The 24,872-nt window shown below is 39.5% G+C and overlaps 1 protein-coding gene across 1 annotated transcript in view; it reads left to right on the top strand.

Annotated features, from left to right (window-relative positions):
• HAPLN1 (hyaluronan and proteoglycan link protein 1) overlaps positions 1-19,686 on the top strand; it is a 72,979-nt gene extending 53,293 nt beyond the window's left edge. Inside the window, exons 5-6 of the mRNA XM_054178926.1 lie at positions 9,752-10,054; positions 17,302-19,686. Coding sequence (XP_054034901.1) covers positions 9,752-10,054; positions 17,302-17,591 — 593 coding nt within the window. The 3' untranslated portion in view covers positions 17,592-19,686. The remainder of the gene's footprint in view (positions 1-9,751; positions 10,055-17,301) is intronic.
• Positions 19,687-24,872: the final 5,186 nt, after the last annotated feature.

Genomic DNA, 24,872 nt, shown 5'->3' with positions numbered 1-24,872 from the left:
GGTGTGTTTTTTCCTAAAGCACTTCACTGAATTCAGCAGTAAACTAAAAGTTGCAAGGCAATGTCTCCCTTACCCTTACATATAGCAGCAAGTGTGTACCTGAGAGAACTTTAGAGAGGTCACATTGTCTCTGATGGAAAATATTTAGGGGAAAAAAAAAAAAAAAAAGAAGAAAATCAACCCCCTGGCTCTCACATCTGTAAGCAGCTGAAATATATGACTTTCATCAGAGACTAACATTCATTGTAGTTACCTTGCATGATAAGACTGGCTGAGTGTTTCTTGGAGCCAAATAGATATCATAGGCTTAGCTTACTTCTTTACATCTATTTTTCCATTCCTGGTTGGGTGCTGCTAAAAATGTCCACTTCTGAGTGCAGAAAGGCCCTGCACAGTTTTCATGTCAGCAGGATAGTCAGTTTAAGTTGTTTCACCTCATATAATATGTCTTTAGTAGGAATGCACACTGTTCTTTTCAAGCTTAGGAGATAAAGAGAACTAGACATATACTTGTCCAGCTTACATTGTCTGAAACAGTTTTGAGAGAAGACAGAAATAAGTAGGAGGAAAAAGCATTTTACTTTATTCTTCTCTGCTAGCCAAGGGCTCTGGTGTGTTCAGTTTTCACTCAGGCAGACTCTGCGCTGGTTGCTCATTGCAGCTGCTCTCTGAGCCATTGAAGGGTAAGCGGATTCTGCTTGGCCTATTTGGCTTTACAGAGGTGAAAGCAAGGCTCTGGTCACCAAGTAATCCCAGCAAGAAACATGCAGCATCTTTTTAGCTGTCTTTGACCCAAGCACGTCTCTTTTCCGTTTCTGCTGTTGTGCGGACAGTCCTGTAGCCTACTCCTGGGTTGTATGGACGCTCAATAATTTGGTACTATTCTTCTGCCAATGTGTTTACATCCTAAGGACATACATCTATCAGGCTTCTAGTTACCCCAGATAAATAATTCTGTATCATATTCCCCCTCAGATACTGAGTTGTACATCCTGTGCTTTACAGCATTATGGTATTTTTCCTAATGCAAAAAGGTCAGAGCCAGTGTAAAATCATTCAAGTGTTCATCACATCCCACATCTAGATCAGATACTTGTCTGATGCCCTTTAGCATTGTGCCTCTGAGGCAAAAGTTCATTGGCTTTCTGTTACTCAAAGCAAAGAGAGTTCCCTTACAAATGCTTCCTGCTGCGCCAGTAGTGCTTGAGGAAGGGGAGATGCTGATGAGCAGGAAGCTTTGCCTGAGGCTTGCTACAAATACTTGTGCACATGCAGAAATCCACATTTGAAAGGCAATTTTTGGTTGATACTGGACTAAGAAAGGAATAACAGTTTTTGTTCTTTACTGCATATGGTAACAAAAGCGAGAAAGAATTTCTACTTTTTATACTGCGACTGTTACATGACATACCACCAGCCCTTTAGGTACAAAGTCTGGGTCCGACCTCCTGATACACTTAGACACCTGTAGCTTACTACTATAACTCAACAGTGTCTTGCTCTGAAGTATTCCAGCTCCAGCCAATCCTTTACAACAGCACCACCACTCCTTCCTGCATTTCCACAAAATAAGAAAATCAATGATTATGGGAGGAATCACATTTCTTCAGCCAAGTATATTCCAGTCTCTGCTCATGAGAAAGTTTATATATCTTAACTAGTGTCTAGGTGTCAGAAACAGAAACAGGTATAAAACTGTTCATTTCTGATATTACAAAGTGATGTTTTGTAAACTGACAGGAAAATTTGATGTGTGAAACCTCAGGGTAAAATGTAAACTTTTCAGTGAAATTAGACTATTGAATGTGTCAGTCAGTCCTGCTTACAGCAACTAAATCAAATTATTCTGGGTCTAAGTTAGACTGAAGTTTGCTGATTAAAATTATTAAAATGAACTTATACTTGCTATGGGTAGATACAGCTGATGGAATATATTCCTCTGTTTGCTCCTGTCCTTATTTTTTCATCTCATCTGCAGCTTCATGTAGTGTTGTCTTTAACTGCTGTTTCATGTAGCTGAGCAATGCAGAACAGATCAAGGTGGGGGGGTGGAAATCAGTGTTAGGACAGAAATAAGAATATATCAGCCCACTCCAACATGCTACATCTGTTACCAATAATAAGGTTAATCTCACAGTGGGAAGGATTTGCATCAATAGCCTGATGTCCTAAGATGGTGGCCCTAAGGATGTTAATTGGCAGCAGGACAAAACCATTTACATCCAGGAATGCCCACAAGCAGTGCAAAACAGCTGATTGCTCCAACATGAACTCATTGTACAAAGAGTACAGCTTCAGCTAGGTGAAAGCATGTTAATGTCTCAATATGAAAATAGTTGACCTCTACCTCAGTGGACCATTTTTCTTCTTCATATGTGGTAATATTTTACTTTATTATACCTAATGTCCACTTGGGATTGTCATTAAATAAACTCTTCATAAAAATTGGGTACTTTTAGTCTTGAAAAAACAAGAGTGGAATTGGATTCAGTCTGTGTTGCAAACTTGACATGGTTTTGGTATTTTTTTTTCAAGCTTAATGCAGATCCATGTTCTCTGGCAAGCAAGAGCTAAAGCCCAGGACTAGGTTTCACTGCAGTATTTCACAACCACCAGCTTTAAGAACTATTCCATCATGTCATAATTAACATCTAGTTTGTAGTACATGGCTGGCCTAGGGGCAAAAGGGTTGGGATAGCCATGGCAGCTGCAAGTAATGTCAAGTACTGCAGAAAGCAGGACACTTTTAACGTTGGTCATGTCATCAAAGCCATTTTCTCCATGAACTGGTTTCCTGTCCTCCTATACTTGAAGCATGGATCATAAGTTTTACACTCTTTGTCAAATGTTTTGAGAGCCAAAAGCTTAACAAATTAAAAGATCCCCTATGTCAAGTAGAAGTTTTGCCCAAGTCGTAGGCAAAGAAAGAAATCGCAGCTTACATTAAATTTTCTTTATGTTAGTGTATTACTGTTCTGCCATAAATTTTCTTTAACTTAGTGCCTTACTGTTTTCTTGTCTTATGAACACTGGGCAGAATAATGAATCTCACTGCATCAGGTTTGTATGCTTCAGCTTCCCAGGAACATGAAGGCTCCAGCACAGTCCCTTCACTATACTCAGGCATAGATTATGAGTGCTACTTCTTCATGGGCCAGGTGACAAAGTCTATTAGACTTTTTTTTTTTTTTTCAGTTTCTGTCTTCAGGGAGACATGATAATGGAAAGCATTAATATTGCAATACATAATTACTTTGACCATTCAACAGTACCAGAAATAAGCAGAATTAGATAAAGCCATTCAGAACCACTGTAGAAAGCTGCTCCTAGGTAGCAGCTAACATTCTAGGTATCTCTACATGAACAAAAAAAAAAAAAGAAAAGGAGAGGAGAAAGTTCTTCACAGAGAGAGTTGTTAGCCATTGGAATGTGCTGCCCAGGAAGGTGGTGGAGTCACCATCCCTGGAGGTGTTCAAGAGGGGACTGGAAGTGGCACTTGGTGCCATGCTTTAGTAGTCATGAGGTCTTGGGTGACAGGTTGGACTTGATGATTTTTGAGATCTTTTCCAACCTAATTGATTCTATGATTCTTTCATTCTATGTTTCTATGAAAAAAGACCAAGTTTTATGATCTTACTTAGATATACATTAGCATTTATGTCCAAGATAGATTTAGAAACACCACAGATCAAACAGATCCCTAAGCTCCACATAAACAAATTCTTCCAAATTTTCACAACATTCATTTCCTACTCTCATCATTTGTTCTTAAGGTGGATATAAGCTCTCTGAAATCAACATGAAACCATCTCTATGCTCTTAACAGCAGGAGAAACCACATTTACCCAATCATCATAGGTCATATTTGTTTCTTCTGTGTGTTACTGTGTTTCCACACACAGAATAAAATCATTGTTTTAAATATCCTTGCATGACAATCTGGTTTATGTTCTACTATAAAACTGACTTCATGAGACCAGTTATTTGTGGGCCCCTAGGAGACAGCAAAAAGTATTGTAAAAAGTCTACAGGAATTTATGAAGACTGAGTCATGACAAACCAATGTATTTCCTTCTGTGGCAGAGTCTTTGCAGACAAAGCTGTATTTGGAAGTGCTGTGAAAAAGGTACTTTAAAGGTGCAAGTGAACTAAAACATTCAAAAGACAGCAGCAAAAATTTAGATGGAAATGATGACCTGAAAGGAAAATGCTAAAAGAGTTAGACTAATTGGCCTAAGGAGAGCAAGGAAAGAAAATGGTCTCCAAATTTTGATGAAGTCTGTAGAAAAATAAGGGAATAATCTGCTCCCAGGCCAGGTGAATTTAATTTTTATGCCTGTATTTGTTAGGAATAAGAAATCCCACTGACAGCTTTCTTACTGAATGCCATGGGCTGGAGGGACACCATCTCAAGCTTCAATTTAATTTTTAGGGGGATTGATACCTGCTGACAGCTAGTGGCCCATCTGTGGACTGTGCAGATATCTGACAGTTTTGACAGGCAGAAAAATGGAGATAGAGACTCAAAGAAAATGAAGGTATTGCCATTTTTAACAGAATCTTAAAAATGCAGCATGGAAAAATTTGCCATTGAGTGTATCAACAGCAGAAAACTGTATCCTACAGTATAGTATATGGCAAACCCTACTGTTACCCTGTGCTTACACTGGCTGCAGGAAAACTTATTTTTTTTGTTTGGGCTAGAAATGAAGGAAGACCATTTCTCTACTCTGGGTGTAAAAAGACCCTTCCCCCCCCCCCCGATATAGGTCAACAGAAATTTGCGTTGTTTTGTACATAACCTTAAAGCTGCTAATTGTGTGTGGTTCTGGCTTAATAGACACCCGTAAATTGTTACAGCACTTGAGCTTTCTAAGGTAATGTCCTCACCTTGTTGTCTTGGGTAACCACCACAGCTCCGTGCATTAGCAATATGTAGTGACTTGAGTAAATGCAAAGCACTAGCACTAAATTCTAGGGATTATTTGCAGATAAGTCTCTGAAATACAAATATTTTACAGAGAACACACAAATACCGTCCCTTCTAATTCCTGCAGTAACTTGAAGCAGAGCTGTACATTCCTGGAATTGAATACATAGAATACATAGAATACATAGAATACATAGAATAAACCAGGCTGGAAGAGACCTTCAAGATCATCGCGTCCAACCCATCAACCAATCCAACACCACCTAAACAACTAACCCATGGCACCAAGCACCCCATCAAGTCTTCTGAAAACCTCCACTGACGGCGACTCCACCACCTCCCCAGGCAGCCCATTCCAATGGCCAATCACTCTCTCTGTATAGAACTTCTTCCTAACATCCAACCTAAACCTCCCCTGGTGCAGCCTGAGACTGTGTCCTCTTGTTCTGGTACTGGCTGCCTGGGAGAAGAGACCATCATCCGTCTGTCTACAACCTCCCTCAGCCTCTCCTCGTAGGGCTTGTGTTCCAAACCCCTCACCAACTTTGTTGCTCTTCTCTGGACTCGTTCCAGCAAGTCAACATCCTTCCTAAACTGAGGGGCCCAGAACTGGACACAGTACTCGAGGTGCGGCCTAACCAGTGCAGTGTACAGGGGCAGAATGACCTCCCTGCTCCTGCTGGCCACACTGTTCCTGATGCAGGCCAGGATGCCATTAGCCCTCTTGGCTGCCTGGGCACACTGCAGGCTCATGTTCAGCCTACCATCGACCAGTACCCCCAGGTCCTTCTCCACCTGGCTGCTCTCCAACCACTCTGACCCCAGCCTGTAGCTCTGCATGGGGTTGTTGTGGCACTTGGATGTGTTCAGTCTCATGCCATTGGACTCTGCCCATCTGTCCAGCCTGTCGAGGTCCCTCTGCAGAGCCTCTCTACCCTCCAGCAGATCAACCCTGCCCCCAGCTTGGTGTCGTCAGCAAATTTACTGCTGATGTCCCACCACGTCTCTGTGATGGCAACTACATCATAACTTTCCTGCTGCAACAAGGCTTCCAGCTCCTCTTTTTTGTTACCCATGCTTCATGCATTAGTGTACATGCACCTCAGCTGGGCTGCTGGTTTAGCCTCTGACCCTAGCTTATTGCCCCCAGACTCTTGCCTGAGGGGACTAGTTTCAGCCGCTTCCCCCTTCGAAACTAGTTTAAAGCCCTGTCAATGAGAGCTGCCAATGTAAGTCATTCATGGAGATATAGGTGTGCATATGGGAAGGATATCTTATACTTCCAGTTCTTATGTTCTGATTTGGTAGAAATCTTGATTTTCAACAATGGTCACTTTCTGGACTGAAATTGCATTGTCACAGGTGCATACAACAAGCTTCACCCTCCCCTCCCTTTTCACTAACAGATTTGTTCTCCACTGAATTGTGTCTCTGGTTCTTCCTCTCTTGCTGGCAGTAGAGAGACTCTTCCCTGAGGATAGGACCTATACCAGAGAACTCATTCTCTGGGAGAGGAGCCACACTGTGAAGTCTATACTGCAAATTAATATTCCCCACTCAGACTCCACGAGTGGCTTGGCTGCTTCTTTAGGGTAGAAAGCCAAATCACAAAGCTCAGGTTAAAGCTCCTCAGCTTCTTCCTGCCAAAAACTAACAAGAATTTAACAATCTGAGGATGGAAGTTCTTTTCTTCCTCCATTTTTTAAACTGGATTTGTTAATGTTTGGAACCAAGTGTTTTGTCTAGCAGTAAAATACAGGGCTGGAGTCAGGAGTTTAGATTCAGTCTGTAGTCTGGGAACATCAACAAGCCTTAGGATAGCTTTTGTCCATTCAAGAACAGATGGGGTGGATTATCTTTTGACTGGTTATAAGATCCAAGACTCAGGAAGACACTTTGCAATTAATAGAAGTTCAGTAGTGTTAAATTGTAAAAAAGAGTACAATCTAGCTATGAATTTCAGCTATGTTTGATAGGAAATGAAGAAAAAAATAAATTATTGGAGATGCAAGATAGTGTAAAGCTACACAAAACACATATCCAGTCAGTTTTGCTCGTCAGAATCACCCCTATCTGCAGGGTGAAATTAATGCTAATCAGTTGCAGGCTTGTACTGCAGATGAACTCAAACAAAAATCAGCTTCTATGCAGTCTACCCCAAATCAGCCCAAAGCTAATATTACAGTTTTGTGCATATTTATGTTATTAAAACATTATGTCTCAAATAAATTTATAACAAATTTATATACACTTTTTACCCCTTTTATTAAAGGGATTTTAGAAACCATAAGGATTCAGGCCCTTTTTCTGAATAGTTTGCATATAAGTGTTGCTCAGTTTTTTGATGTAAGTTTAGATCTTGATTAAAAATACCCTGATGATTTTAGGAGAGATTTAGGAGAGATTTTTGCTTGTATATGCAAATCAGACACATGTACTGGGCAAGAAGTTGGTTGTCTGGAGGAGTGTAGTTCTGGAATAATAGTAAGTATTGGATTTCCAATAAAGTCATAAAGCTTGGACACGTCTGGCATCTGTTATGTTTTTATTATAGCCAGTGATATGTCTCTCACTATCACTGAGGGGAAATAAATATTTTTGTTGCATTTTGACTTTTTTGGGGGGGTTGTTTGTTTCTTTGTTTTAAGAGGTGAAGATGAGGAAGGAAAAACAACAATCCAGATAAGTATGAAACAGCTACAGCTTCTTGTTTATGAAGTTTCAGTTAACAGCACATGTTGTGTTACTTTATATTCATGCTTTATGGCTCAGAACAGCTAATAACTGAAAAGCTCTTTACTAAAGCATATTCAATAGGAAAGGACCTTAGCAGACTCTTTAGCTAATTGCTGGAGAGCAAAATATTGTTTATTATTATCCTGCCAAGTTTACATTTGCATGCTTTATTTTCTTGGACCAAGTCACTGCAATTTAGTAATAACAAAGACTTTGTTTAATAAAAATAACACTTCTTGGACGATAGATGGATGAGGGAGAGAAGAAAGAAAGGAGACATTAAGATACTGGTGGAATAGACATCGAGGTGTGTTTGAATGTTTGGAAAGAGGAAAGGCCCCATTGCATGTTGACAGTCTTGACCATAGTGTAACTTCCCTATCCTATGCTAAACTGCCACAAAGACAAGGACTTGTTATAGGATGTTTATGTCAGCGTAAACTTTTTTGGCTCATCTGCTGTATTATCTTGTCTTCCATCCTTCTGCATCCTACAGCACTTAATTCTACAGAGATGTTAGAGTATAAACATTCTGTGACAGATCTCCTCTGATACTGTTTTATTTCAGCTTATTATGAGACTGGACTAAAGCCAACTGTAAAATATAGATCTGGGTTAAGTTTCTAAACCCTGCCAAAGACTAGGGTGGTCTGATCCAAACTTTTGTTTCAAGTCTTTCTCTACTCTTTTATCACAGCCACATGAGGAGGTGGCTCTTCAGCATTTTCTAAAACATCTTTAATGTTTCAGGAAGTGATCTTTAAGTACAGATCTTTTTTATAAAGCAAAAAATATGCTGTGGAAAAATGTGTCAGACAAAGGCAATGACTGATTATATCTTGCTGCTGAAACAACTCTGAAGGTGTTCTTATGTTTCCCGTATCCACTTGGATGTCCTCTGGTATGAAGAAAGTCTCTCTGCCATACCTGTCTGCAGTGGGTCATCACTGATGAGCAGCAGACAGGGCTTTGGGCTGGCCTGTGGCCGGTCCCCAGGTTTTTAAGGTAGTATTTGGCAGGTCCATGCTCCTTGCACAGTGAATCTCCAACAAGTGTCCTTTGTTTAAGCCAGCAGTTCTTTTGGCAGCCATAGGGGTAGCAATGCAACCTGGTTTCTCTCATGGCTTCTTCATAGGCCACTCCTGAGTTGCTGCATGCTGTGTGCTATGTGGCTCACCATCTGCAACTGGGGAAGCCTGTCTGCTGCTCAAGGGACTATGCTCCCTGATGCCCTCTGTGAGGAACCTTTCCTCCTTGAGTGGCGACAAATTGCCAAAAACCATCTGGAAAATAGCAGAAAACCATCCCTAAAACCACATGTGACTTCACTGGTTTCGTTTCCCTATAGATTTCTTTCTTTAAGATCTCAGGATCCTAATGCCTTCTACCAGTTTTGTCTTGAAATTTTGTTATTGAGCCAGGCATGAAATAATTTCCCATTCCTAGGATAAGATGAAATAAAATAAAAACAAACAAAAGAACAACAGTCTTGAACTTCTCAGGAAGTCTTGACAAGGGCCCATGCAAAGAACATAGCACTTTTTTATGTCAATCAAAACACTTCATTTTAATGTCTATGTGTAAAAAGAAGTAACTCTCATGCCCCTGTACTACTCTTGCTTCTTTCCCACCCCACGAGAAATAGAAGTAGGATGGGGTGTTGGGTTTTTTTCTTTCTAATGAGAAATTGACCTTACAGGTGGTAAGTTACTTTGATTAAAAATGTGTAGTTGCAAAATTTCAGCCAGCTCTGCTCTTCTCTAAGTGCTCTCAGAGCACACAAGGGTGAGATCACAACGGGGACAGCAAAACTGCAGGCAGGAGCAATGTGCAGACCTGGCACAGTTCCCAGTGGGAAAGGGATGAGGTTTTGGGGAGAGGAGCTGGCTGGGTAAGGTGGCATCCCTATTGCCTTCTCAAACCTAATGGCCAATGTACTGACAGTGCATTTTCCACCAGAATTAACACAGCACAGCAATCTGACACACACTATGGAGTTAACCTGTATGTCTCCTTCTGTTGTAAATGTTGTTTGCCTTTTGCTCTTTCAATGATCAGTAATTCACCCTCTTTGTACCACTTCAGGTGTGGTATTCCCTTACTCTCCACGGCTGGGTCGTTACAACTTGAACTTCCATGAGGCTGAGCGAGCATGCCTGGACCAGGACTCTGTTATTGCCTCCTTTGACCAGCTCTATGATGCCTGGAGGTCAGGGCTGGACTGGTGTAATGCCGGCTGGCTCAGTGATGGCTCCGTGCAGTACCCCATCACCAAGCCCAGGGAGCCCTGTGGAGGGAAGAACACAGTGCCTGGGGTCAGGAATTATGGCTTCTGGGATAAAGATAGAAGCCGATATGATGTTTTCTGCTTTACTTCAAACTTCAATGGTAAGAGTTGTCTTCTCCCCTTTCCTTGTAAATGACTGTTTCTGCAGGTAGGAGAGAGCTTCCATTGGTGGTGAATGACATCTGATTTGTCAAAGCTTCTATTATGCTTAGAAAATTATATTGTTGAATTTGCAAGGGGGCAGACTAAGGTTGTCTTTGCCACATGTTCAGGTAGTTTACATTTTTACAACTTGTACTGACAGAAGTATCTAATATCTCTGCTTTCACCCCATTAAAATGTATATGTACTCCCTTAATGTTGATAAATGCCCAGTTTATTTAAGTTGAAGTAATGAAGAAACCTGCTACTCTTTAACTGAGCTTTCCCGTTTAATTCAGTTATACTTGTGGTGGTTTACGACTTAAAAATATCTCCAAAACAAAATTCTTTTCACTGCTTCATGTGTGCTGTTGTGTCAAGCAGTTCCTGCTTGTGTTTCAGGTCTAATATGACTAATACTTTCTTATCAGTAAGGCTATTTCTGGCTTTTGTGCCTAATAATTTAGGTTCCTTATCTTAGTACAGTGCCACAACCCTTTTAATTTTTACTCTGAGCTTAGTCTGCTTTAAACCTTATTTAATCAACTGCAGGCTTTTTTTGCTATTAGTAGATGGTGCTTTAGGTATGAAATTATGTGATCTCAGCTTGCTAACATTTCATGTTTAATCTAGTGGCTGAAAAGGATTTAGAAAGCATGGCTGTGAATGAGAGAAGTGCTGCAAGTGAACATGTGTAAAAGGAATCTGCAATCCTCTACAGCATCATGCTTGTGGATAACTCCTACTCAACAATGCACATGTTTGGCTGGCAGCCCACCCAGACCAAGGAGCATGGCCTTTTTAGTTTATGTACCGATTACTTATCCACAATGAAGCATTTTTGTTCTACAGCAGACCAAAAAAATAAACACAAGCCTTGCTCTCAGAAGATATGCTTTTGTGTTAAGTCTGCTCCACCCTCTCAGAAAAGCCCCAGATCTTCAAACCAACAATATTAACTTAGTCTGGATGCAGTCTGAAACAAAACTTTAGCTGATTTTTATCATGCTGTATCATACCATGAAATACCGTCTCTCTTTGTTTTATTTTCTTCATTTATCCAAGGTGAAATCCTATATAAGCTCATCTCTCATATGTAGATTTAACCCTATACTGCAGAAATAGCACTGAGGAATAAAGTAAACAAGTAAAAATAATTAAAATGTGATAGATGCACTATTTATAACATTTGAAGAGTGCATTCTTGTGACTACTGTTCCCTAATCACCACTCTTTCCTACCACCAGCAGCTGAAGAGCATCTCTTAAAGAAAGATAAAAGCAATTTCTAGGGAGAAAAAATAGTATTGACAGATAAATAGAATAGAATAGAATAGAATAGAATAGAATAGAATAGAATAGAATAGAATAGAATAGAATAGAATAGAATAGAATAGAATAGAATAGAATAGACCAGGTTGGAAGAGACAGTCAGAGAGAGAAAGGAGGAAAGGCGGTGAGGTAAGGTGAGGATAAGGTGTACAGGTAGTAAAGAAATAAAAGACAAGACACTAAAATGAAGCTCATCCTTGGTGAGTGTATTAAACCAACCTGCAAGACAGAATACTACACAGCAATAGGATGATATATAGAGCTGAACACCATCTTCTCCTGTTCCCTACAGCTCAGTGCCATGTAAGTCTCTCAAGGTGTTAGCAGAAAATGTGGACTTGTGCTTCTCTCAGCATCCATTTCCTGAACCAGTAACTCACCAGTTACATTATCCTCACACGTCTCCGCTGTGTTCTTCACTATTCATTCCTAAGTTTGCTTTAATATGCACAATAAACCCAGTCAGTCTCCCAAAATGCCAGATTCCTATTTTCAGCTCAACACCTCAGATAGCTTATGTATGCTTAAGAGCATACATTAGCTTTCTCACTGTAAAGGGAAAAACTTATAATAGCCCATTTTGCCACCAGGTTGCAGTTGCCAAAGATAGTGGCTACAGGCAAAGAGCTATTTCTGCAACACCCAATATTGATTCTCTCAGCTCAGGAACAGCCAAGGAAAATGAGAAGTGGTTAAGACACCATGCATTTCCAGTGGTAATAGTGACTTCTGGAGTCTCCTGACGGTATGAAACAGAGAAGCCTTCAACTTTATGTAAGGGAGCTGGAAAAATGCCAAGGGCCCCAGGATCAGGGGAATATAAGGCAAGCTCAATAGAAAAATAAATCTCAAAGAGTGTCAGTTGTGGGAGCTGCTATGAAGAAAGAGAGTGAGGGGTGTTTAGATTTCTGGGTTCCTTTTACAGAAAAAAAAAATATGCCCAAAACATTACGATGCCAGGGATCGTTATTAATAAATAAATACAAATAAAAAGGACTTAATTTTATGTAGTTCAGCAGTTAACGCTAAAATTTGTTGTCTAAAATACATGCAAACCTTGCATTTCACCTGGAAAAAAAAAAAAAAAGTTTGAAAACAGCAAAATTTCATTCTGATATTAAGGTGAAAAATGAAAGCAGATTTAACAATGCCGTGAGTTAAAACCCAGATTTAACATTCAGCTGCGAAACTGCTGAATCTAATCTGTGCTGAACTGAATACAACAAAAAATCCTGGTAAAAAAGGAAGGATTCATATCATTACTCAAGAATTCCACATGCATTCCCATTACCTGCTCAGGGAAATTGTTTTAGCAACATTTGTCTGCAATGCAATCTAAAATAATCTTAGCACTTTATGAAATTACCCTCTGCAGTGTCTTTTCTCAGGCTGGTGTAAGTGCAATACTTGAACATTTTGTTCTGCTTCTGTAATTGCTTCATACTAAAATCTTTCTGTTGGCTCATAGAAGAGCTGCTCATATTTTGTGTCTGTGCATACAAAGCCAAAGTCCTGGAAAAGCTTGATACACTTTGTAAATAATAGTACCAGCTCTTTATCAGTTTATAAGAATATATAGTGATGTGTTTCATGAAACCACGCAAAGAGTAATGTTAGCATGATGCTATCCATTAAATCCATCAAAATATTGTGAAATAACATACTTTTTCTGCCTACATAAAGATAGCTCTTGCATTGCAACATGTTTCTCCACCTGCTTTTACATTCTTCGTGTGGATAAAGGCTATTGAACATGAATGTAAATGAGAAGTAGCTAACTTAAATTTGGAAATTTCATGTTGGAACTTCCTGATGTCTGAGGGCTGAATTCTGCTCCCTCACAGCCAGTTTCTCCTCTGCTCCTTCAGAGTAGAAGCTGCTTTAATCCATGTTCCTTTAGAAAAGCTTAAGGTTCCTGACCTGCGTGGTGGTACAACCTGCCATGATTCAAAGGCTTTCAAAGGCTGCAGAACACCCCAGTTTCTCTCCCTGCCCTGACCTAAGGTATGGGATGCTCATCTTCTGTACCCTCCCACTTGAAGGTCAGTCTGGATTTCTGCATACCAGTTCAGGACAACAAATGCTGCCTCCCTCACAGACTCCAAAAGGCATGGGACAATGAATTTGTAATGGCAGAGCTGAGAGGTTATTCTTTGCTTAATTGCAGAAGGTTTCTGCAGGAGAATAGTACTTTTCTCAAAGGAAAAGCCACAGGAATCTTTTGCACTGAAAAGTGTTCAGTGGTCTAAATATAAATATATCAGCTCCTCTATAATTAAGCATTATCAAAGAAAAAAAAAAGTGTAAGTATAACTTGTGTCACACTTTCTGCTCATTAACATGGATTTTGTTAAATACTTTGCACACAGAACCACAGTGCATAACTGATTTTTTTTATCAGCTCTAGCAGAATGAAGTGAAACTCCCACGTTAACAAAGAATGCAAAGAATAAATGTTGGGGATCATGTTAGTGGGGCAGCTGTGAACTACCAGTTAGTTCCAGTAATGCATGTGGTAAGCTACCTACCTCCACCATTTAAATGGGAGAAAAGTATAGAAAGTTGTCTCTCATAATGCATGCTGCCTGCTCATTTGACCATTTCAGAATATTTTGTCACTGGGAGCATGTAACTCCAAAAGGAGAAGCAAACTCACCCAAAATAAAATTACATATCCTTTCTTTGAAGGGATTGCTTCTGAGTCACGGGAGTCACTGCTAATGTCAAAATTTGTTACTGGAGGAGCTTGCTGGCCTTCAAAAAATATACCAGGACCTTACGATTAAAGGAAAGGAAAGCATCTCACTTTGCACCAATTTTTAAGATGCTCTTAAATTTTGAGGAACAATGGCCTTGTGTCAACTGTTCAGTACTGCTGTAAGAAGCACTGAACTGAGTCTGCTGAGCAGATGATGGGGTCTACATGTTGTGCAAGCTACAGATATACCCCACGGGCTGCTAAGAGTGTCTTTTATGGCCATATGAAACCACAAATTAGAGCAGTTTTACACAGTAAAACAACTTAACTCATTTCTGTAGCCTTAATCTTTTCAGCATGCCTGTGGATGGTTGACTGCAAAAACAGTCCTGCATTTCTGCTGCATGTGTTGCCACCCACCAAGCAGATCTCACTGCTCAGCTGCCCTTGCTCAGCGCACTGAAGCCAGGAAGCTGAGCAAGAAGCTGCCCCAGCACCCCAATAAACTGTTGGGAGTAGTTTTAGGGCTGAGCCCGAGTGCTCAGGTACTTGGTGGATGGCTGCACATGGAGGCATCCTCTCTGAGCATTCCAAGGAGCCCTCTTTCAAAGGCATTGCATTATGGAGAGAACAGCAAAGGGCATGACACTGCATTTCTGTACCTCTGAAGATGCTCGCCCACTGTATAGTACACCAGCTGCAGTATGAAAACTTACTGGTAAATCTCAAAATTTAGAGCTGTGCTTGGAAAATTCTCCAAGAGGAGTCCATCCCTCAAAATCCCACAGTCACAAAGTATGATATGTAGGTCAAGTACTCAAGTTTTTTTCTTGAAGCTGTTTTGTTGCATACGAAAGATTAAAATAGCTATTATAAATGAGATTTGATTAAGTTTGCATAAAGCTTTTGCCCCATGATTTGGCTTTGACAAGTCAAATCAAGCATGCTTATCCTCTGTGGGAGCGACCCAGGTACCAGATATTAATGAGAGAGAGACTGTTAATGCCTCCCTCCCCTTCCCCATCAATTAGTAATTACTAAGACTGAAAATTAGGAACCTTTATAACTGATTAGCAGGGGAAAACCAGCAAATCTCTACAGAGTTTATTAACAAAATTTTATTTAATGAGACATTCTGGATACACATTGCACCCTTGTGGGGCGTACTATTAAAGTTCTTCTATTTAAGGAATGGACAGAGTATAGCAGTTTTTATTACTGATGTCATATGTCAAAAGGCCGACCTTCCTGCAAATCCCTAGGAAATTACATTCCATTGACATATGGTTTGAAGAGTAGCTAATAAGCTAGGTGAAGTTTACATACTATCAGTCCAAATCCCTGTTCCCCTAACTCTGAAATTCTGTTTGCTTTGGTGAAACCTCTTAATAACATAGCAGAAACAGGTTTCCACTTAATAAACATTCTCTTTAGCAACACCTTGTAAATGGAGTTAAGCCATCATTTTACAAAAGGGTAGATTATCTACTCTCAACAGTTTTTATATGGAAATACTGTAAATATTGGCTCCAATAGCAATGATATTTTTTTAAAGTTTTTTGCAGCTGCAATGCAAATGCCTTTTTTTTTTTTTTTTCTAATGTTCTTGTCATGGTATACAATTTCCAACCTTTACAGGAAGTTAATTCAATTACCTTTATATTGTCATCTGACCTGATATTTCATTCACTTAGGCAAAAGCTTTGTGTTTTCTTGAAGGGATCTTGAGCTGATGTAACTCTTCGTCTTGCTCACTGCTTTTTGTTCACTAAGAAATTCACCTGAAACTGAGCAGAGGTTTGTTTTTTTTTCACGTGGAATAACAAAAGATATTATTCCAAAGTACATTCTAAATTAAAATGTAAAGAGTGTGTGCTCCCCACATCAATACATTCCTTTGTCCTTCAGCTAACTTGCCTATTGCAGGACAGTCTGAATGAAAAATTGTGAATGTATTTGGAAATGATTATACTTTAAAATTAACACTATTACTCTGCAATCCATTTCCATCTCACACTTGGTTAATTGTCAAATCAGTGATGAAGGATAACCTCAGGTATAATGAATGAAAGGCTTACAATTAATTTATATTGCCTTGATAAATTAAATTAATGTTAGTGTTATTGCTGCCTATGGATTAGTATGGATTACTAGGGTAGCTCCTTCCTGAGGTTTGCTTGCTGGCATCTGTTTTTATTACTGTGAGAGGAAGGCACATTTTTCTTACCAGCACTATCAGTTCAATGCTGTCTTATGGTGAGGATATATCCTTTGATGCTTAAAGAGAAACAGAGCTGCAGAACTGCTGCACGTGGTTTTGACACCGCTAATGAAGACCTACGACAGGTGTGGTTTTGATCTACCACAGGCTCAAATTCTGCTTTAGAGAAGCTGTGCAATGTCTTGGCTCTTTTACAAGGAAAAAAAAAAAATTAAAAATTTTCTTGTACTTAATGAGAAACAAGTTCACTGCCTTGTCAGAGAGTAAAGCTGCATGTGTTACCTTCATCCAAATGCTATCGAAGGCCAGATCACTTGCTATGCCATGCTTCTGAGAGGAAAACTTGTAAGAGTTTTAAGGTATGCTGGGAGCATAATGAAGAAATTGCCTGCTTTGTGTGTATAACTGATTTCCTTTGTTTCATAGTAAACTGAAGTGGTATGAGATCTGCCTTGCCCAGTAGTTCCTCAGGGTTCCTCAGGTGTTTCACTGAGTTGATGTTGTCACCATGTTGGTTAATGCATCTGGCACCATAAAGTTATATGCAGAACAGCAGTCCCGCTCTGAATCCTAGGGTGTTTTTCGTCGCCCCTCTCCCCTGATCCTCCTACTTTTCTCCTCATAGGATGAAAATGCATTGAATTTAAGTGATGATAGGGATGCCATAGTGTATCCATAGCACAAATAAACACATCACTACTTTCTTGGTTTCAACAGTCAGTTTTTCTCTGCCTGGTTTTGTTTGGCTATTGTTAGTCCTGATATCTATCAACTCACCACAAAAAAAAAAAAAAATAAAATTGAAAGCCCAATGTTGTTCACATTGCACTATATAAAATCAACCACTGTTTGACATGACTGCAGTGGAGAATCTCCGTTTCTCCTCAAAAGTCACTGTTATCACATCATCTTGGATCACAATGCTAACAGCCCCTTTTTCCTTCTTTCTCTTACCAGGTCGTTTTTACTACCTGATTCACCCAACCAAGCTGACCTACGATGAAGCTGTTCAGGCATGCTTGAAGGATGGAGCTCAGATTGCTAAAGTTGGCCAGATATTTGCTGCCTGGAAGCTCCTGGGGTATGACCGCTGTGATGCCGGCTGGCTGGCTGACGGCAGTGTCCGCTACCCAATCTCCAGGCCAAGGAAACGCTGCAGTCCTAACGAAGCAGCAGTTCGCTTTGTAGGCTTCCCTGATAAAAAGCACAAGCTGTATGGTGTCTACTGTTTCAGAGCATACAACTGAAAATACCTAGAGCACGAAAGTTTTAAATTCATTAAGAACATGTGAAAGTTTTCTTTTCAATACGAACTCATGCAAGTTACCAAAACTGTGATAAACCCTTTTTTTGATTACTGTAAAGAGTCATTTTCATATACCCAACCCATTAATTTGTTGATTTCTTCCCCCTTTTGTTTTAGTATTTTTTGTAAAATTATCATTCCATAGATATTTTAAATTAACATAATTTAATGGAAGCTCTAGGTAAGGAAGTTTTAGAGCCAAATTCTTTAAGCTATGTCATCCCATCACAATATACTTTTCATGAATGGGGCATGCAATAGAGCTTGATGATTGCTAGGGCACAACTATGGAATGTAAGGCTACTCAAAGCAGAAGCTTTTAAAAGCACAGATTTTATATGTTTGTACCTGATTGAAAAACACTGCAAATTGATTATATCAGGAAATATAATATTTTGAAATAAGATAATTATTTTTTTTTTTGTTAATGGGGATCAGTGAGGTTTTGAAAAAGAAAAAAAAAATCACAAAAGAGTAGGTTAGAAAATAACTGTTTTCACTGGTTTCACATGGGAACACAGAGTTTAATAAAAACAGCTAAAAAAAGTCCACAAAAATAGGACTAGCTTTACAATTTAAAATCATGCCTATCTGAAAAATGCACTCCTGGTCCCATGCATAGGAACAAGCACAACTAGTTCTCCTGAACATTTCAATTGTGTTTTTGTTGTGAATAAATCATTGATGAAGCAGATAATCAACTGATGAGAAAACCCTGTGTTCTTCATAACTCCAATTAGAGATGCCTGAGAAGTGTTGTAGTACCTTTGAGTAGCTTTACTGAGTTATTTTTAAACTCTTAAAGGCCATTTGCTAAGCAGCATATAGCATCTACTCAGGGCAGTTGTATAAATGAACTGCTGGACAGAGAAATTGTAAACTTTAGCAGCTTGATTTTACATTAGCCTTTGAAATGTTATTGTCTTAACAAAAGCACATTACAATATTTAATATTTCTTACCTATTTACACATCTACAAGAAATAAAAATTAGAAAGAAAAAAAAAAAAGGAAAGTTATGAAGTCTTAGACCATGATTATTAACTAAAATCTGAAACCAGCTATTAAGGTTTAGAAGAGAAACAAAAGCAACAGCGAACACTACTTCCTTACACTTTATTTGTATCTAAAAAGTACATCTTTTTTAAGCTAACAATAAAAATATATCAATAGCCCTGAATTATTTAGATAATACTCTCAAGAGTTAATTAAAAAAAAATAAGAAAAAATAAAAGAAATACTTCTTTTCACTAAATCTGCAGTGATCTAGTGGAAGATGTTTACCTACATCTATCAGTGTCAGAGATAAACACATGCTGTGTATGGTGCCTAGGATTTTCAGAGCTGCCTAAAGCACTAGGTCCTTCTTAAATGCCAATCTGAGGGAATTTGGATTTCTGATGCAAACTTAATTTTGGATGCAGCAATTCTTGGTGCTCATCTTCAGATACCTTAATGCAACCAGTTTTTCAGAAAGTGGGTGCTCAAGGCTTTCTGGAAATATACTCCACTTATGGTGTCTCAAGCTGGATATCCAAAAAAAAAGAGAGGCCACTGATTAAAAACATCTTGGTCTTGAGTAATCTCTTAGGCGGTTTTGATGTTCTCTACCCAGTACCGGTTCTACCACTTGAAAATGGAGAACTTTTTTCCTACTCTATGCTTGCTGACTATGAAGATTTCAGAGGACCAATATTTGTATTACTCAAAGTTTTATAACTTCCCATTGTTTCCATACCTAAACGAGATTTAGTGGTACTTACCCAAGTAGGACACAACTGATGTGCTTTCATGAATGGTTTGATGTAGTTATTTTCCCATGGACATGAGTAAATAAATCTCTTTCCTGGAGTAGTTGTGGTCCTGTTTTAAAACTCTGTGAACAAACCAGGAACAGTATATGTTTAAGATTGTAATGGAAAGATACCATAGTGTAAGAGATATGTTACTGGAATTTGTTCCCATCAAGCTTATAGTCAAATTTCCATCCTTATGGGGATATTTGCATCCACTGTGGATATGTGGATATTTGCTCATACTATATGGGTGAAGCAATCTTGGTGCCAAACCCCCACCCCAATCCCCACCTTTTTAATCCACTAGAAATTGGATTTTCTTTAAAACCCTATCACTTAGCTATAAATAGAGACTTATTACATATCGAGCCCCCAAATCCATGCAATCTTTTCTGAACAGCCATTTTTTTAAGTCCATTTCACACATTTTCTCAGACCTTTTATGAAACCTTTGGAGAAAAAATGGAAATGGAAAGACAAATGGAAAATATCTTTGCAGGATAAGGAATGGGGTATGCAAGATTGGACCCTGACCAAGGGGAAAATATATTATTCCCCCATCCAGCCTTCAGAAACAAGGATAAAAAAGGTGCAGATTGTCTCAAAATCTATTCTGAAGATTGGACAAGGAGGTTGTGGGGTGGGAAAAGCTATAGGGAATACCCCAGCTGTTATGCCAGATAGATCCAGTGTTTCTGTAAAGATGGAAGCCTTATAAGCAACTGGCTCTATACTCCCCAAAGATCTGTTAGATCTGGAGGAGGCTGTATGGTTTTTCTATTGCACAGAGGTGAAGAGACCCTCATGAAATTTTTTAATTTTTTTTTTTTACCTCTCCAGGGAAACCCTTCACAGGGTTTCACCCAGACACATCTCTTTTTTTTTTTTGCAGGACTGGGGATTATATTTTGCCTGCATAAAAAAATGTACATGTCCAACCCACTCATGGGGCTGGCTAAAGTGCCCTCACTGCTAGACCAAAGGCACTGCGGGAAAGGTGAATTCAGCCTTTCACCAACTTTGCAACGCTCTGGAGATGGCTGGTCAGGTCCTATATCACAGCAATCTCAGGCTTGCACTAGCTTAATGCCTTCTGTGTCCATATCCCTGGGCTGCTGCTGTGAGAGCCCAGGTGTAGCATCCCCCCACCCCACCCCTGCTTCGTGCATCACCCATACCCCGGGCCGGTGGCTGAGCAGGCTCTGCACCACCCAGGTGATCCCTCAGCTGCGGGGAAAGCCCCTGAGCTCCCAGCTTGGCAGCACAGAGAGGCCACAGGGCAACAAAGACTTAGGTCTCCAGAGAGACGCTGAGCTGGCGTATGATCACAGATGGCCAAATTTATTGTTCAGTTAAGCCTGTAAGTTCGCATTGAAGATATTCTTGCTAGGAATCATATGTTCATGTAACGGAGTCATGGTGTGTGAATTTGCATTTGTCATGTTGCTTATGGAGAGCCCAGTAGTCCAGTTTGGGATCAGGCTGGATTTAGATCTGTGCATTGGTAAGCAGCATTAATATTATAACAGGTACCATTAATTGGGTAGCTCGATGAAAATACATTTGTATGAAAAATAAACAAATAAATAAATAAATAAATAGTTCTAATGTAAGAAGGCATAAGAACCATAAAATTTGTGTGCTTGCCTGAGAAGTGGGCACAACTAAATAAAAAAATACATGAATTCTATTTATTTTTACAGCTACTGACTCCAATTCCTTTTATAATGTCAAGTGTCAGGATGTTTTCTTATTTTCAACTAAGCTAGCTAGGTGCTTGGATAAAAACTTTAAAAAGCAGCTTAAGGACTGGAGAAAAGTCTGTGCTATTTTCTGTTCATAAGAGAATATTCTATCAGTAGAATTAATTAATGTTCTCTGTCATTATCTTGTATTTCACAATGTATCTGAATTTTAATGCCCATGAATTGACCACAATTAAATCATGTTGCTCTTTTCAATGTGATGATTGCTCCTTATTGACTGGCCGTTCTTCTGATTCTGTCTCTGAAAACACAAACAGAAAAGGAACAGGTCAAAATATGAAAATCCTTCCTTTGCCATAAACCCCAAAGTCATTGCAAAAGTAAGGAAAAAAAAAAAAAAGAAAAAAAAAAAAGGAGTACTCTGTGAATATCTTTTACAATGAAAATAAAGAAAACCATATTCCAAAACACTCTTTTATGCTTTTTCCGAGCATTTCAAAAGTAGAAATGCAAGCGCCAATTTCTTCTTTGTGTTCTCTGATGTCTTCTAAAATAAAATAAAGCATAAATAAGGAAGATTTTATTATTACTATTGTTTCCTTATGGTTGGCATTATACTGCACATGAATCACTAGAAATTGGAGGTAGAACATGGTGTCAAGTATTGGGAAAGGTTATGAAATTATTTATGTAATCCTATGGCCTTAAAAATTAAAAACCAACAGAAATCACTCTTGGTAGTATGCAACAAGAAAGGTTTCCAGTGTCAAGCAAAGAATTGGAATGGAATGGAATGGAATGGAATGGAATAGAATAGAATAGAATAGAATAGAATAGAATAGAATAGAATAGAATAGAATAGAATAGAATAGAATAGAATAGAATAGACCAGGTTGGAAGAGACCTTCAAGATCATCACGTCCAACCCATCAACCAATCCAACACCACCTAAACAACTAACCCATGGCACCAAGCACCCCATCAAGTCTTCTCCTGAAAACCTCCAATGACGGCAACTCTACCACCTCCCCAGGCAGCCCATTCCAATGTGCAATCACTCTCCCTGTATAGAACTTCTTCCTAACATCCAACCTAAACCTCCCCTGGTGCAGCCTGAGACTGTGTCCTCTTGTTCTGGTACTGGCTGCCTGGGAGAAGAGACCATCATCTGTCTGTCTACAACCTCCCTTCAGGTAGTTGTAGAGAGTAATAAGGTCACCCCTGAGTCTCCTTCTCTCCAGGCTAAGCAACCCCAGCTCCCTCAGCCTCTCCTCGTAGGGCATGTGTTCCAAACCCCTCACCAACTTTGTTGCCCTTCTCTGGACTCGTTCCAGCAAGTCAACATCCTTCCTAAACTGAGGGGCCCAGAACTGGACAGAGTACCTGAGGTGTGGCCTAACCAGTGCAGTGTACAGGGGCAGAATGACCTCCCTGCTCCTGCTGGCCACACTGTTCCTGATGCAGGCCAGGATGCCATTGGCCCTCTTGGCTGCCTGGGCACACTGCAGGCTCATGTTCAGCCTACCATCAACCAGCACCCCCAGGTCCCTTTCAGCCTGGCCACTCTCCAGCCACTCTGACCCCAGCCTGTAGCTCTGCATGGGGTTGTTGTGGCCAATGTGCAGAACCCAACACTTGGGTGATGATTAGAGTATCACTGTATAACTAAGATTGGAAGAGACCCCAAGGATCATCGAGTCCAACCTGTCTCCACAGACCTCATGACTAGACCATGGCACCAAGTGCCACGTCCAATCTCCTCTTGAACACCTCCAGGGATGGTGACTCCACCACCTCCCTGGGCAGCACATTCCAATGACGAACGACTCGCTCGGTGAAGAACTTTCTCCTCACTTTGAGTCTAAACCTCCCCTGGTGCAACTTGAGACTGTGTCCCCTTGTTCTGGTGCTGGTTGCCTGGGAGAAGAGACCAACCCCTTCCTGGCTACAAGCACCTTTCAGGTAGTTGTAGAGGGCAATGAGGTCACCCCTGATCCTTCTCTTCTCCAGGCTAAATAATCCCAGCTCCCTCAGCCTCTCCTCATAGGGCTTGTATTGATTACTCTGGGTTTCAAATAAAAAATGCAAAGCTAACAAATAGTCTTAATTTTAAAAGAAAGGAATGACAAGGGATGGTCCCTATGAAACAGAAGTGACCTGGCAGAGTCTGAGAAGGAAAACAAAAGAAAACAGAAGACAGTAGGTAGAATAGAACAGAACAGAACAGAACAGAACAGAACAGAACAGAACAGAATAGAATAGAATAGAATAGAATAGAATAGAATAGAATGGAATAGAATAGACCAGGTTGGAAGAGACCTTCAAGATCATCGCATCCAACCCATCATCCAACACTATCTAATCAACTAAACTACTGATCCTGTCATATTTTGCACAATGACTATTAAACTCCATGTTTAAATCTAAAACAAAACAAAACAAAACAAAAACAAACCAACCAACCAAGAAAAACCCAACAAAAAAAACCCAAAACAAACCCCACCAACAAACTAGCCAAAGAATGGATTTCTCCTTTTTCTTTGTCAAGCCTCAAACTGGACATAGGAAATTCTTGTAAGAAACACTTAGAGTCTAGTATTTCCCCCTTTTTGTCTGAAAATGCCTCAATCCTTAAAACTACCACAGAATAAAATACAAAGTCCTTCTATTTCTGCATTACTATGCCAGAGGCAAGCGTCTGCTTAATAACAACAGCCTTAACATGGGACTTGGCAAATGAATATGCACTAGCATATTTTCCAGTGTGTCCAGTGGGTATTTAATGGTTTCTTCTTCCTTCTTTTCTCTCTTTCTCTCTTTCTTCCTTTCTCTCCTTCTTCCTTCCTTCCTTCCTTTCTTTCTTTCTTTCTTTCTTTCTTTTTCTTTCTTTCTTTCTTTCTTTCTTTCCTTCTTTCTTTCTTTCTTTCTTTCTTTCTTTCTTTCTTTCTTTCTTTCTTTCTTTCTTTCTTTCTTTCTTTCTTTCTTTCTTTCTTTCTTTCTTTCTTTCCTTCTTTCTTTCCTTCTTTCTTTCCTTCTTTCTTTTGTTTTTCTTTTCTTTTTTTTTGAGTCCAGGAAACAAAGCCAAAACTTGTCTGCCTTGATACTAGTTGAATAAGAACAGTCTAGGTTTCATCCTTTACTAAAAAGATACATTGTAAGGCGTTTTAGCTCCTTGCTACACTGCTGTTCATTGTACTTATGCATGATGCTGTTTGTTTTCTACCTAATTTCATCCTCATTTCTTTAATAGCTAGAAGGTAATTGTTTCTGGTTCTCTTTCACATAGAAAAAAAAAGAATATATATATGTATTTCAAAAATTTGAAGTTCCAGGTCAAACACAAGATAGGCAAATTAAAAATCCTTCATTCCAGCAGAAGTGGCTTTTGAGTCAGTGGCTGTTGGGCTTAAAATGCCCAACAAAAACCACATTTTTGTTCTGTGTCACCAAACAAGTGCCACTAGTGACTTTTCTTGGCTTTCAAGGATGTTTGGTTGTGGGTTGTTGGCTTTTTTTTAGGTTTTAGTTCTTTTTTAGTGTTTCTGATCTGGAGGTTTTTATTTTACCAGCAAGTAAAATAAAAGTTACAAGAAAGCCAACAGCTCCCAAAAAAACCCCACACAAAAGCCAGAGGGAAGAATGAGAGGGAAAAACCAACAAACTAAAAGCAGTGGATAACAGTAATATCTTAATAATAATAACAAAGCATAATGAGAAACAA

Source organism: Dryobates pubescens, chromosome Z, assembly GCF_014839835.1.
Source record: "Dryobates pubescens isolate bDryPub1 chromosome Z, bDryPub1.pri, whole genome shotgun sequence".
In the NCBI taxonomy this organism is placed as follows: domain Eukaryota; kingdom Metazoa; phylum Chordata; class Aves; order Piciformes; family Picidae; genus Dryobates; species Dryobates pubescens.
Note: the sequence above shows the minus strand (reverse complement) of the source record. Positions and strands in the feature narration are given on the sequence as shown.